General features: G+C 39.9%; 1 protein-coding gene across 5 annotated transcripts in view; it reads left to right on the top strand.

The window, feature by feature from the left end:
* Window positions 1–7770: 7770 nt before the first annotated feature.
* Window positions 7771–12949, top strand: part of LOC135288986 (transportin-1-like) — a 128000-nt gene continuing 122821 nt past the window's right edge. For 2 of the 5 annotated variants that reach the window (XR_010351783.1, XM_064402358.1), the window contains exon 1: window positions 7771–7933. Coding sequence is in view for 3 of the 5 variants with exons in the window: in XM_064402358.1 (XP_064258428.1) it covers window positions 7925–7933 (9 nt within the window). In the remaining 2 variants the exon portion in view is untranslated. The remainder of the gene's footprint in view (window positions 7934–12949) is intronic. The other 3 variants (XM_064402356.1, XM_064402355.1, XM_064402357.1) reach the window with 2 other exon arrangements.

Consider the following 12949-nt stretch of genomic DNA (forward strand, 5'->3'; position numbering starts at 1 on the left):
ACAGGGTTGATGTCAATACGTTCATCCTCAAGAAACCCAGGAAGATTCTGGCTATGCATGTATGTTGTGAACTCAATATTAAATGTGGGGTGATGAGTAATTTCTAGCACTTAGGCTTGTTTTTAATTTTTATGATTTTTTACATGTGTCAAACAGCTCCCGTGGAGCCCCTGCAGCTTGAGACTGCTGCTGCCATTGCTCCCCTAGTGTGTGAGGTACAAGAAGAGAAGTCTGGCCTGGGGAGCCTGGCAGTGCCCTGAGGGAAGGGCACCCATGAGGGGCCTATTTGTGCTGGTGGGTCTGAGGTACAGGTACAGCTGAGGAGGTAAGAGAGCTCCTTATGGGTGGTTATATTGTCCACAAAAATCAGATTCATTGCCCAGTGTGCAACAAGCAAATAATTATGCACTTGAGAGAGTGTCTCAGTTTGAAAAGACAGGTGTCTGCCAAGGAAGGCAGGAGCCTCTCTTGAAATGGAAAATGTAAACCCCCTTCCTCCAAATTATTATAATTTTGAAATTAAGGGGCTCTCAGGCAAAGAGATGGGAAGAGGAATAACAGTTCTTTTATTAGAAAAAGTAATAAAGGAGTAATACAAAACAACACTGACAGAGTCAGAATAGAACCTGACACCGTGTTGGTCAGGGTGTTGGTAGCAGTCCAATTAAATGGTTGCTGCAGTCCTCCTGGAGTGACAGATGTGGTTCTGTTGAAGCAGTGATCCTGAAGAAGGGTGTAGATTCTTTCTGAAGGTCCAGTGGTGGTGTAGATGGGCCTGGTCTTCCTCTGGGAATCCAGTGGAAAAGAAAGCCGGTCCTTTGGAAATCCAGTGGGAAAAGGCTGCCTGTGGTGTTTTAAATCTCCAATTATATCCAGGTAGGAATGCTTGGCTCCTTCCTCTAGGCAGAGCTTCTTGCAATGGGATGATGTAATTTTATCAGTCATGCAGTGAGACTCAATGGCCCATTAACAGAAGATATTTCCTGAAGGGAGGATTGGTTGTGGAAGAGATAAAGAAAAACTGCCCCACCTGGTTTTAACAGGTGGCCTAATTAACAGAAGATAACTGCCCCACCTCTAAGAGATGGCAATAGAATTGTGAAAAACAGAGTTCACTACTTAGAATTTTTAAAATTTTAATAATAATAGGATAAAAGAAGGACAATATTTCCAGCACTGGGGTGCTTTTGACAAACAGCCAAAGAGCACAAAAAAACCCTTAAAATTATGTTCTCTATATATGGTTACATTGTTGGAGTTATATGTATATTCATAAGCTTATACATTATTTAAACATTCCCAAGAGCTTTTGATGTTGCAAGGTCTCTTCCTGTTTAGGTTTTCCATCTTATCTTTATGACTTCCTGAGATCAAGACAATAAATTTTATTCCTTCCCGTGATTTCATCCCTGTTGTCTCACGCTTTTCTGATAAGAGGAGTTAACAAGCTCTTCCCCAGTCTCCTCTGGTGCTCTGTCTTGTGTTACTGTTATCTTATCACTTGATGGGTCAATCAGTGGATGGCCTTGTACTGTTTTCTTAGTTACACAAAAGCTTTTTCACATCTTATGTTTTGCTAAGGTCTATAGTACAATACGTTCATCACACTTGTATTTCTATAAGCGATACATAGATATTATATTCATTACACTACTATTTCTATGAGCAATACAGTACATACTTAAGCTGATGGATTATATTGAGTCAAAGGTCAAGCTAGGAATGCAGCTAAGATAGTGAAAACTATATCTTTTAATTAAGAGCTTAAATGAATTAAGGGGTTAAGTAAGAAATGTAGTTAGCAAAGATCATACATTTTGATTAGAGCTTAACAAGATTAATTGATACCAGGTGGGGATAACTGAAGCAAAGTTAGGAGTGACGGGGACACATGAAGTATTGTAAAAGGGCAGGAACCATAAATACAACTGGCTTCTAAGAATAATTGAACTATGAAGGGAGGTTTGGACTGCGACCAGTAGGTCAAAAGGAAGGTTTGGACTGTGACCAGCAGGTCAAGAAGCCCTGCCTACTTGACAAGGGTGAAGAGTTTACCGTGAGGAAAATGTCTTACTTCCTCTTCAAAGAACCCAATGACCCATTTCAGAGCCCACCAACCCAATTAAAGACGACAATTGCGCAGCCATAATAGACATTCAGCTAATTATAATATGGAGTGGGGACAGATAATAATAATGTATTAGGCGTCTTGGAAACCATCTGAATATGTAAAACCTTTTTGGATAAGTAGAGAGCCGGAGCCTGTGACTCTTTGCGCATGCCTTTGGAAAATATTACGCATGTGTCCAGCGCTGCAATAAATATATCCTCTTTTAAACTTTAATTAGTTGAAGAGTCGTCTGTCCGTGCTTCTATATTACATTAACAAGCAGCTAAAAAGTTATAATTTGTACCATATCTAGATACTTATGGTCAACAACATGCAGAAAGCTAATCCACAAATGTGAAAGCCAATATTATCTGGTGTTTTTTAACAGAATACACACCCCCAGCTACATCCCATATTTGCAACCTAAGACAGAGAGACATTGATTATTTATTTCAGAGTTGTGCAAGCCTAGGTGCCTGGTGGTATTCCACAAATCAAGCACACCAGCTATAAGAACTTTTTACTATATATACATTTTAGCACACAAAGGAATTGGTGTTCATTGGCTACAAGTCACACATTTCTCTTATTAATTAGTATTCTACCCTCTACTGGTTAATAATTCTCTCACTTTTCATGCTAATTAGTCCATATGCTCGGTCTTCCTCTTCTTTTGGGTCAGTGGTTTGTGAGTCAGTGATCACAATCTCCCCCTGCCAGAATTACCTTTGAGAGAAATGACTACTCACTTAAAAAAATTTAAAAGGTTTATTCAACCTTTACAAAAATTACAGCAAAAGGACTAGATAAGGAAAAACAGGCCTGGGACTGTGGGATTCACATTCTCTGAACCTGAGAGAAGCAGTGAGAGAAGCAGAGAAGAGAATGATCAAAACAATTCTTATCTCATTTGCTGCGCCTCTGTTTGTGCACAAGTGGAATGCATTATGGAAGATTGTTTACCTGAAGGGGTTTAGTAATTGGATTCTGGTGTGAGTGTTTTGTTTTCTTGACCAGTCTCTGCAAGCTGTGTCCTCATGGTCTGTCAGGAGACAGTTCACGAGATTTTGTTCAGTTGAGTTCTTGTGCAGTTTCAGTTTAGATGTACTGTAATATAGTGTAATATTGTATAGAATAATATAGTATAATAAAGTAATTAATTAGCCTTCTGATATCATGGAGTCAGATGCATCATTCTTCCCAGTTGGGGTTGCCTGCTTTTACAATATGGGAGCTTCCCTTGCAGCTGCCTACCATGTCACTGGCTCATCTTCAAGATGAATGCTTCGCGTTTTATACCCCTGGGGGTTGTATCAGCCAACCCTGGCCCCTCCCCCTGGCCCCCTCCCAAAGTCTGTCAGTCAACTCTTTGACGTTTATTGGTGGAGACTGCTTTCTTGTCATTTGATTGGAGGGTCAGGTGTTGTCATGCTGTTCCCCCCCCCCCCTTCCCCCAGCAACAAGCTTTTGTACACACTTTCTTTCTACTTGTCCTAGATGACTCAGGCTGGCTGATGGCAACAATACAGAGGGGGGGAAAGGGGACTATGAGGAGAACAGAGGACATCTAAACAACAAACTATAATAACATGATTATACATCAATAAAGCTTCTCTTAATATTCACACAATATTCATCCCTTAATTGTGAGAGCCAATGATCTCATCTATCTATAACATCTTTTACCCAGTCGGAGCTGATTTCAACTCAGTTGCTGAGTTGGCTTTATTAGTTCCTTCCTTTTCTTGGGAGTTCTGCCAAATAACCTTATGGCCTGTAAATTCTGCATTCTTTGTGTCCACTATCAGGGATACATCCTTCTCCCCAAGCTTTGGTAACCTCCCTCTAGGTCTGAGATCAGTGAAGCATATCAAGCCCTAAACATCAACAAGGCAATTCTACCAACAAGTAATTTGTTTTTTAAACACATGGGCATCACTTAGATCTTGCTAGCTGCTCTCTGTTTCACAGATTAAATCTCCCTTCTTGTTGATTAGGCTTGAAAATATTCAAATAATAAATAACATCCTTTTTAAAGAAAATTTTACATATTCCACATTTTGCAGCAGGTACGTGCTTCCTGAGTGGTTGGTGACCCTTCACGCTAGTGCCTCTGAGAGAGGTGGTGACACATTGGGAGAAAGGGGACTGACTGTGTGTGGGTGCCCCTGAGGGGGACAAATCACAGAATTTTCTGAGTTGAAAGGGACCCACAAAGATCATCAAATCCAACTCTTAAGTGAAGAGCCCATATGGGGATCAAACCCACAACCTTGGTGTTATTAGCACCATAATCTACCCCCCATCCCCAGGCATGAGGCAACACCTGGTTTTGAGGCCTGTGTGCATGTGTCCAGCAGTGAGCCATGTGGAAGAAGGGTACCGGCAGGGTAAAGACCCAAAACCCCCTGAAACCATCCCCAAACCATGGGGGTTTTCAGGGGTGTTTTGGGGATGTTTCTAGGGCATTTTTGGGATGGTTTTGGGGATAGTTTTGGGGATGGTTTCAGGATGTTTTTAGCATGATTTTTTGGTGTTATGGGGTGTTTTTAGGGTGTTTCAGGGGTGTTTTTGAGGTGTTTCTGGGGGTGTTTTCAGGGTGTTTTGGGGTGTTTCAGGGGTATTTAGGGGGTGATTCTGGGGTGTTTTAGTGGGTGTTTATCTGGTGTTTTTAGCACGATTTTGTGGGTCTTTTGATGTATTTTTGGGGTATTTTTAGGGTGTTTTCAGGGTGTTTTTAGGAGGATTTTTGTGGGTGTTTCAGGGGTATTTTGGGACGTTTCAGGGGTGTTTTCAGGGGCATTTAGGGAATGTTTTCAGGTGTGTTTTCACGTGTGCTTTCAGGGGAGTTTTGGGATGTTTTTTGGGTGTTTCCAAGGTGTTTCTGGGGGTGCTTCTACCATGATTTTGGGGGTGTTTTGGGGGATACTTTAGGTGTGTTTTGTTGTGGTTTTGGGGATGTTTTCAGAGTGTTTTTGGCAGGATTTTTGGGGATTTTTGGTGGGGTTTTCTGGGTATTTTGGGGTGGTTTTGGGGGTGTTCTGAAGTGGTTTTAGGTGTTGGTGTGGTGTTTTCAGGAGTGTTTTCAGGGGTATTTAGGGGGTGTTTTAGAGGGTGTTTTCAGGGCGTTTTAGCTTGATTTTGGGGGTGTTTTGGGGATGGTTTTAGGGGTGTTTTGGTGTATTTTGGGGGTATTTTTAGGGATATTTTCAGGGTGTTTTTGGCAGCTTTTTTGGGGATGTTTCAGGGATATTTTGGGATGTTTCAGGAGTGTAGGAAAGATGAGTGCTAATGTCTTTACAAAAAACTGTATGGGTGAGGGTCTTTAGGAGAAATGGGTGTTAATGTCTTTGAAATGGGTCTTAATGTCTCTACCAACCTAGGGCTGCCCAAGTTTGTTACAGAACCCAGACAGTTTGACTACATTTTGAACTCCCGAACTTTAAGGTAGTAGACAAATGGGTCCACATAAAGTCTATTGCAGAGCCCAGACAGTCTGAACTTCTGGTGGATCTGCAGAACTCAGACAACCTGAACTTCCAAACTTTGTGGGAAAATGATGATACATGTTCAAGGGGGTGAATATGTGGTATTGAATCCCAAGTGGTATGCAACAAAAGGTTAACCACAAGTAATACTGTAACAAGATGTGCCGGTAAAACAAGCAAGATCGACAAAGCAAGCAAGATTGCAAAGACAGTGAGATAACACGCACCAATCAAGAGAAAGACAGCAAGATTTAAAAGAACGTGCAAACTGCAAAATTAGCTAAAAACAAGTTAGACTGAAAAACAAGAAGTGCCAGACATGTGCTAAAGATAGAGGTAAAAAGTTCAAACATGAGGAAAACTACAGAAACCTTCATCAAAAGACCAGCAGAAGACTGACTACCACCACAGAAGCAACAAACTGTTGTAAAACCATGACACAGCTTTATGCAAATATGAATATGCTATGTTGTAATTGTGACTGTTATAGATATATATAATATTGGCTTTTTGCAAATATTAAAATTGAATTTATGTGTGTGGTGTTAAAGTAACTTTGTTATAAAGATATAGTTTTTATTTCTGTTGTTAATTAAGCTTAGACATTGTAGTGAAAGAGCTGATATAAGTATGCTTGTGTTAAAATGCCTGTTTGGATGGGATAACATCCAATGAACATATTGTGAAAAACGCCAATCACTTGTGTTTAGAATTTTAAAAGTTTAATAGTAATAAAATGGTTATAAAAATAGTAATATAATTAGAATAATAAAAATTTGGACAATGAGGATTTAGGACAATACAAGACAATAAAAACAAAGAGTTATGGACAGCCCAGGTACATTTTTCTGGGCAAAATAAGCCCGAAAAAGGACCCCCGTTAACAGAGGATTAACCCTTAAAAACAATCACCTGTTGCATATTCATACACCTCATACATGATGCATAAATTCCATTCAAACAAAGGATTCTGTCTGGTCAGTGTCAACTTCTTCCTCTGAATCCCGAAGGCGTCTTCAGGGTTGAGCAAGGCAGGAAGAACTCAATAAGAGAGCAATAAATTCTTTTTCTCTGAAAGATGTAGGTATCCTGTGGCTGCTATCTCGGTGCGAGTCCTCTCTTTAAAAAAACTATCTTACATAGCATAGTTTCTATTTTAACATTATGTTATAACCTAAACTATATTTAACACACTACTTAAGAAAATTAATACAGCATAACTTTCTAATATAACACATATAATATTCATTTTAATATTTGCAAAAAGCCAATCATAAAATACACATTTTTCACAATATGATGAGGACACCTGCTACAGATATGCCAACTATCAGCACTCACTCTCTGAAGACAGTGTGGACCAAGGCCCAAAAACTGGAGGTGATAAGAATGGACTAAAACCACAACCAAGGAATACGCATGCTCTAAAAAGGTGGACCCAAGAAGAAGATATGCTAAACAGTTCTTGGAACATGTAAACTAGTTTGGGGGAAAGTTTCCTATGGATAAGGGTCTATGAATATGCAACAGGATGATGTAAGGGAAAAAGTATTTAAGAGGTATATCCGAAGATAACCCATCCATTTTTAACCCTTTATTTCTGTCTCCTACTGTCTTTTTATTAAACTTTTAAAATTTTACCAGGAAAGTGAACCTCATTTTTCACATGACGTTGCGTGGAAGGACTTTTAAAATGTAACTTAAGGCTAAAGAAGTTTGAGTGAGTTTTTGGCGGAGAGATCCCCCTCACTCCCAGCGCTGAATAAACAAATACCTGCTCTGTAGCCATCTGACCATAGAGTTTTATTTTCTTGCCTAGTTTTGGACATCAGTAGGCAGTTCAGGAACGCTGTACCTTCCTTGTACCTCAGCAATGGGGAAGGAAGAGGGCAACATGCAGTTGGGAGTTTAGAATAAAAGGAGGCTGTGTTCTCTGAAGCCTCAAGAGAGAAACCCCACGGGGGTATGCCCCAGTGGACTCTCCCTTTATTCGAATAAACTTGCAGGACTCCTCTGTTTCCTTTATGAACACCGGCTTTTCATAGCGTGATTTTCCTCACAAGTGGGAGCCCGGGAGAAGTTGAGGGCGGGGACCGGGGCTGAAAGGCTGGGTGGGGCCGCCGTTGCTACAGTGACCGGCCAGTGGCGCCCCGCCGTGCACCGCGCGTCGAGCCGCGCCCCAGCCAATCGGAGGGGTGGTGGCAACGGAGCGAGATTCCCTTTGTTCAGCCATTTCAGAAGCCTTAGTGGGTTTTGGCACTGAGCTGCGGAGCCAGAGGACTGTCTGCTTCGCTCCCTCGCCACTTCTCTGCCGTCGGGGTCTGGGATGGTGTGGGTAGGTGTTTGGGCTACGAGGGGCGGGCTAGGACGTCCCATCTCCGGCAGCCGTTGCCTTCGTGCCTACGGGCGGCAGTCGGGCCGGTTGGATAGCTGGGCAGCCAGCCGCGGGCCCGGCAGCCGTTATGGGTTTTCGCGCCGCCGCTGGGAGGGAAGCCATGCGGATCCGGACCTAGGCTGCTCCCTCTCTTCCCGCTGTCGTTGGCGGGCTGTGTCGTCTCATCCGGATGGATTGGATGATGGGGGAGGACCGGGCATCCACCCACCTCTCCAGCTCCCTCGGCTCCTCCCAGTGCTACAGCTGGTGTCGTCCCAGCAGCCTTACGGTGAAAGTCACCTGGGGAATATAAGAAAGTGTCCATATTTCCGGCCTTTTTTTTTTTTTTCTTGGGGTGTAGAGGGTCCCTGCTACCCTGCTAACCAGGTCTGGCTAGGTGGGTTTTCGGGTTTTTTTTGTTGTGGTTTGTTGGTTTTTTTTTTTTTTTTTTCTTAAGAAATATTCGAAAGGAGTGAAATTCTGTAATTATTTTGAACTTTTGTTTGTTTGCTTCCTTGAGGAGCTTGTTAGTTTAGGTGCTTAATGGAAGTAGCTGATGGAACTCGTAAAGCCTTTGTGGAGTGACTGTACAAAAGGCACAAACGCATTTTGGGGTTGGCATAAATGGTTTGCTCAGTCTTCAAGCTCTTTATTTCCTTGCTGTGAAGGGAATTCCACTCCCTTGAATTTGCGCTCAGGACCCAAGAGGTCTTCCTACTGTGAGGCTTGTTCTGCTATGCAGTCTGGCCACCACAGGTTCATGACTTGTTTGCTTGCCTTCTTGGCTATTTTAGTAGTCCTTAATGTGGTATTTAAATATTTCCCAGATATTAGTAAATCCTTACAACAGCAATTGAACAAAATGTTAATTTGTGAGTAATTAAACAGAAAAAAATAATTGCATGCCCAAGATCATACAAGGAGCCTTTATTAGAATTGCAAAGTGAGCCTATGATTCTAATGAAGAATCTCATCTGTGTGTAAAAATAACCATTTGTGGTCTGTTTCTAAAAATCCTCACTTTGCATCTGCTGTGTGAACTGTAGTTATTTTGGCATTATATGTGGGAGGATGGAGGAAAGCTGCTCACAGTTGGGAAGAATAGTTTGTATATGATCATTATTACTTTAGAGTATATTTGTTCAAAATTTTTCTTGAGGAAGAACTTCTTTACTGTGTGGGTGACCATGTACTGGAACAGATTGCCTGGAGAAGTTGTGTAGTCTCCCACATTGGAGATATTCAAGAACTGTCTGGATGCAATCCTGTGTCATGTGCTCTAGGATGACTGCTCGAGCAGGGGGGTGGGACTAGATGACCCACTGTGGTCCCTTCCAACCTGATCCATTCTGTGAAAATATCTACTTAGCTTATACTCAAAGCACTATAATAAAAAGGGATAATTACAATCCTGCAAAAACTGTCTTAAAGGGGGAAGGCTCTGGTTAGAATTAATATTGACTAAGGACCATTTTTACCATTGTATATAAGCAGTGAAACAGACTTCAGAAATTGATATAAATGTAAGCACAACTGCTAAATTGAGCTAAGCATGCCTTGTGGCAAGAAGGTAAAAATAACATTATTGGTGGGTTTATGAATGTAGACTTATTGGATTATCTGGCATATGTTTGTTTTTTTTTCTAGTGTATTTATTTAGATTGCAGTTTAGGAGTGCTTGTATGCAGATATTCAAGAGAACCGATATATGTGCTTAATTTTAGGTTCATGTTGTAAATCAGAGCAACACCAGGGACTGAGTTATCTTATAATCAGGTGATAGGTACACACAGAGCTATCCAGCAGATTGGCAGATCTGGAATAGAGTTTAATTCAATCAAATTTAGTTCCTACTCCCACTTTGGGCACACCAAGATGCTATAGCTACAAAGGAGAGTGGCAGAAGGCCAAGTATAATCCTCCTTCATAAAAGCTGATATTCAGAATCTGTATGGTCTGAAGATCAGGACTAAAATGAATACTGAGATTTTATTTTTGAAATGTTTCATTGATAAAGATCTCCTTTTGTAGACTCTGCACTGTCACTGTCATAAAAGTTTGGACCACAGGTTTGTGAAACTTCTGCACCAATCAATGCATTGTCAGTAGAATTGTGTCAGTGATATGCAACAGGGGGTGGATTTTTCTTTGCTTTTTTTTTTTTTTTTTTTGAAAGGGCTAGGACTGTTTTTACCATTATTTTCATGTGTTATATTGTAACTTTGAGTAGATTTGACCACATAAATGAATTTTACTAGTTAATTCAGTTCCAGATTCTTTGAACATTCAAATACATGTAACAGAATATTTTTGTCACCTATTCCACTTCTTTATTTTATAGTTTGATTTGGATAGCTTGGCTAGGTTTTCTATATATTTTGATATATTTCATATCTATAGGATGATTGAAAAAATGAATATGTATTTATGTGTATAATATACAGAAGCTATAGGGGCTCAGGATCAGGGCTGTAATTCATACTGAAATTTTATTTTAAAAATATTTAATTGGTAGATATATATTTGTGTAGGCCCAGTGTTGTTTGGTTTCTATATGTGATCTATCATATACATGATAAAGCAGTGTGCATAATAATCTGTTTATGAATGTGCACATGGAGGCCATGGAATGTGGCATCTTTTAATGCTATAGAAATAAATTTACAAACATCACTTTTAGCCTTCAGTTTTCCCTTTCCAGACCAGATTCCAGTGTAACTTAATCAATTTTAAAAATTACTGTTAATTTTCTGTGTACTGAATGCTTTGAAATTTTGTTTGTGTATATGTACATTTTTAGTTAAAAAAAATTAACATGTTAAGAAAACTTGGGGATTTTGAGCCTTGAGGATAAAGTTACTGTTAAATTATTCCTCTCTTAAATAATTTAATTTTATATAACATTTTCTACAAGCCATTGTGCAATCCCTTAAACATTCAAAATATGCTGCTTATGTAGAAGCTGCCATTAAGGGCATTGATTTAAATGATTGATATTAAATATAATGGCAGAGGAAAAGGCAAGATAAAATGTTTTTTGGAGAATAGAAAATAGTATGTAAGTAGGTACAAAGATGCAAGGAAGCTGTTTATTAGAAACCAAAAAGGAAATACTTGCAGAAATTATGGTGAGGTAGCACAGACCAGGGGCTTCCAAACCTAGTTAGGAGGTATATGATCATCATTAGTAACTTCTGGCATCCAGAGTCACATGTCTTTCTAACCACACGAAACCAGAATATCATCTATGGCTTTTCTGCTCCCAGCTTTTCTACTGGATGTTCTTGTCTTGCAAGCTAGGATTGCAGTCCAATGCTCATACTCACCTTCCCCATCCATTCATGCAACTGCAGAAGTTTACTCTAATTTTTCACTTCAGCCACATTCTTTCCCCTTGCACATGTCCAAATCCTGAATCTTCACTTCCAGCAAGTACAAAGTGGAACCTTAGTTACCCCTGTGTGTATGCCATCACCCTAATCCTGCTCTTCCTACTTCACCATGTTTCGGTCCTCTTTCTATATCCTGAACTAGAAGTGCAGGTCTGCCTGGAGGCAGCAGAGCTGTTCATTGTTGTTGAATGCAGATGGTGGCTGCAGTAGTTCCTGTGTTTACAGAGCCTTTATAGGACTTTGTAGGTAGTTACTCTGTTGCCTGTGTAAAAGCAGTGAGAGCCAGGAGCCGTGGCTCAGTTCAGGACTGAGCATATCACAAAGCAAACATGAGTGGTCTGTGCACTATAGTTTGGCCACCTTTCTTATAGAGAAACAAGGAAAGTCAGTAGCAGACAACTGTGGAGAGACAAGAGTAATTCTCATTGGAGAATAAAAAGCACAGGTCTGATTTTTAAACCAAATAAGCTAAATCAATGCAAAAGTCCAAATAGACGCCTTTATTTCAGTCTGCTTCACATCAGCTGAGCTTGAGTCCATTCCTAAAAAAAAAAAAAAAAAAAAACAAACATAAGGCAGCCTTAAATTTAAAGAAATTGTTCCACACAGGATCTTGAAAATTGACATATAAGCAAGTTTAAGCTAAACGGATATAACTTTCTTGTGCAGTCAAGCCCTGAGCTATCTGCCTGAAATTCAGGAGGGATTTTACTGCATTCTGTTAGCTGTAATGTAGGCAAGTGGAATTGACATAAGAGGTGAAAGTTTCAGTTGTTGACTCAGGTCCATTAGTTAAAACCAAAGAAGATCAGGTTTGAATGAACCTTTTGAGCACATGGGAACCATAATATATTTTGCAATTTATAATATATCTTTCATTTTAGCAAGGAAGCGTATTTTAGGTTAGGCACTCTCCATTCTAATGGTTTTCTTAATTTCTTGGTGATTGCACAGAATCAAAATAGCAAACAAAAATTAAATAAATCATAATTGGCGGTATTTTTACAGCTTCCTTCATTTAGAGTGTACATTTCAGGACATGCTTTGATTTGTTTGCTACTTATGTTTGCAATCCTTTAAAATGTGGATTGGAAAAGATGATACTGAGATGGGAATTTTTAGACAGAGGAGAATCTTGCATGTAACCACTACTGAGTTCAGTCTCTCATTAATAGTTGTACAATGTGTTTCAAAAATAAGACAGCTTTCTTTTAGATAAGAAAAAAATGAATATAATATATGAAGTTCCGTGCTTTAATAGTTTTCCATTTTAAAATATGGACTTTTATATCTTGACATGAGATTAAAAATTGACAGGCATTGAGATTACTTCTGTTGCTTTGTTTCTTTTATGCTATGTAAGAGGGCAAATGGAGCATAGTGAGGCTTTGATAACCTTAGATCCACTGGGGTGGAACTCTCCCTGTTTTTAAAAAAATAAGCAAATAAGATAGCAGAGGCTGCCTTTTGAGGGTCTTTTTGTAGGTCTTGCTTTGGATAAGCATATTTGTCCTGGCTTAAAGGACAGGTGTCTGACAAGGAAGGTGGGAACCTCCCTTGGAATGGAAAATGTGACCCCCTTCCC

Source organism: Passer domesticus, chromosome W (genome assembly GCF_036417665.1).
Source record: "Passer domesticus isolate bPasDom1 chromosome W, bPasDom1.hap1, whole genome shotgun sequence".
Lineage (NCBI taxonomy): Eukaryota > Metazoa > Chordata > Aves > Passeriformes > Passeridae > Passer > Passer domesticus.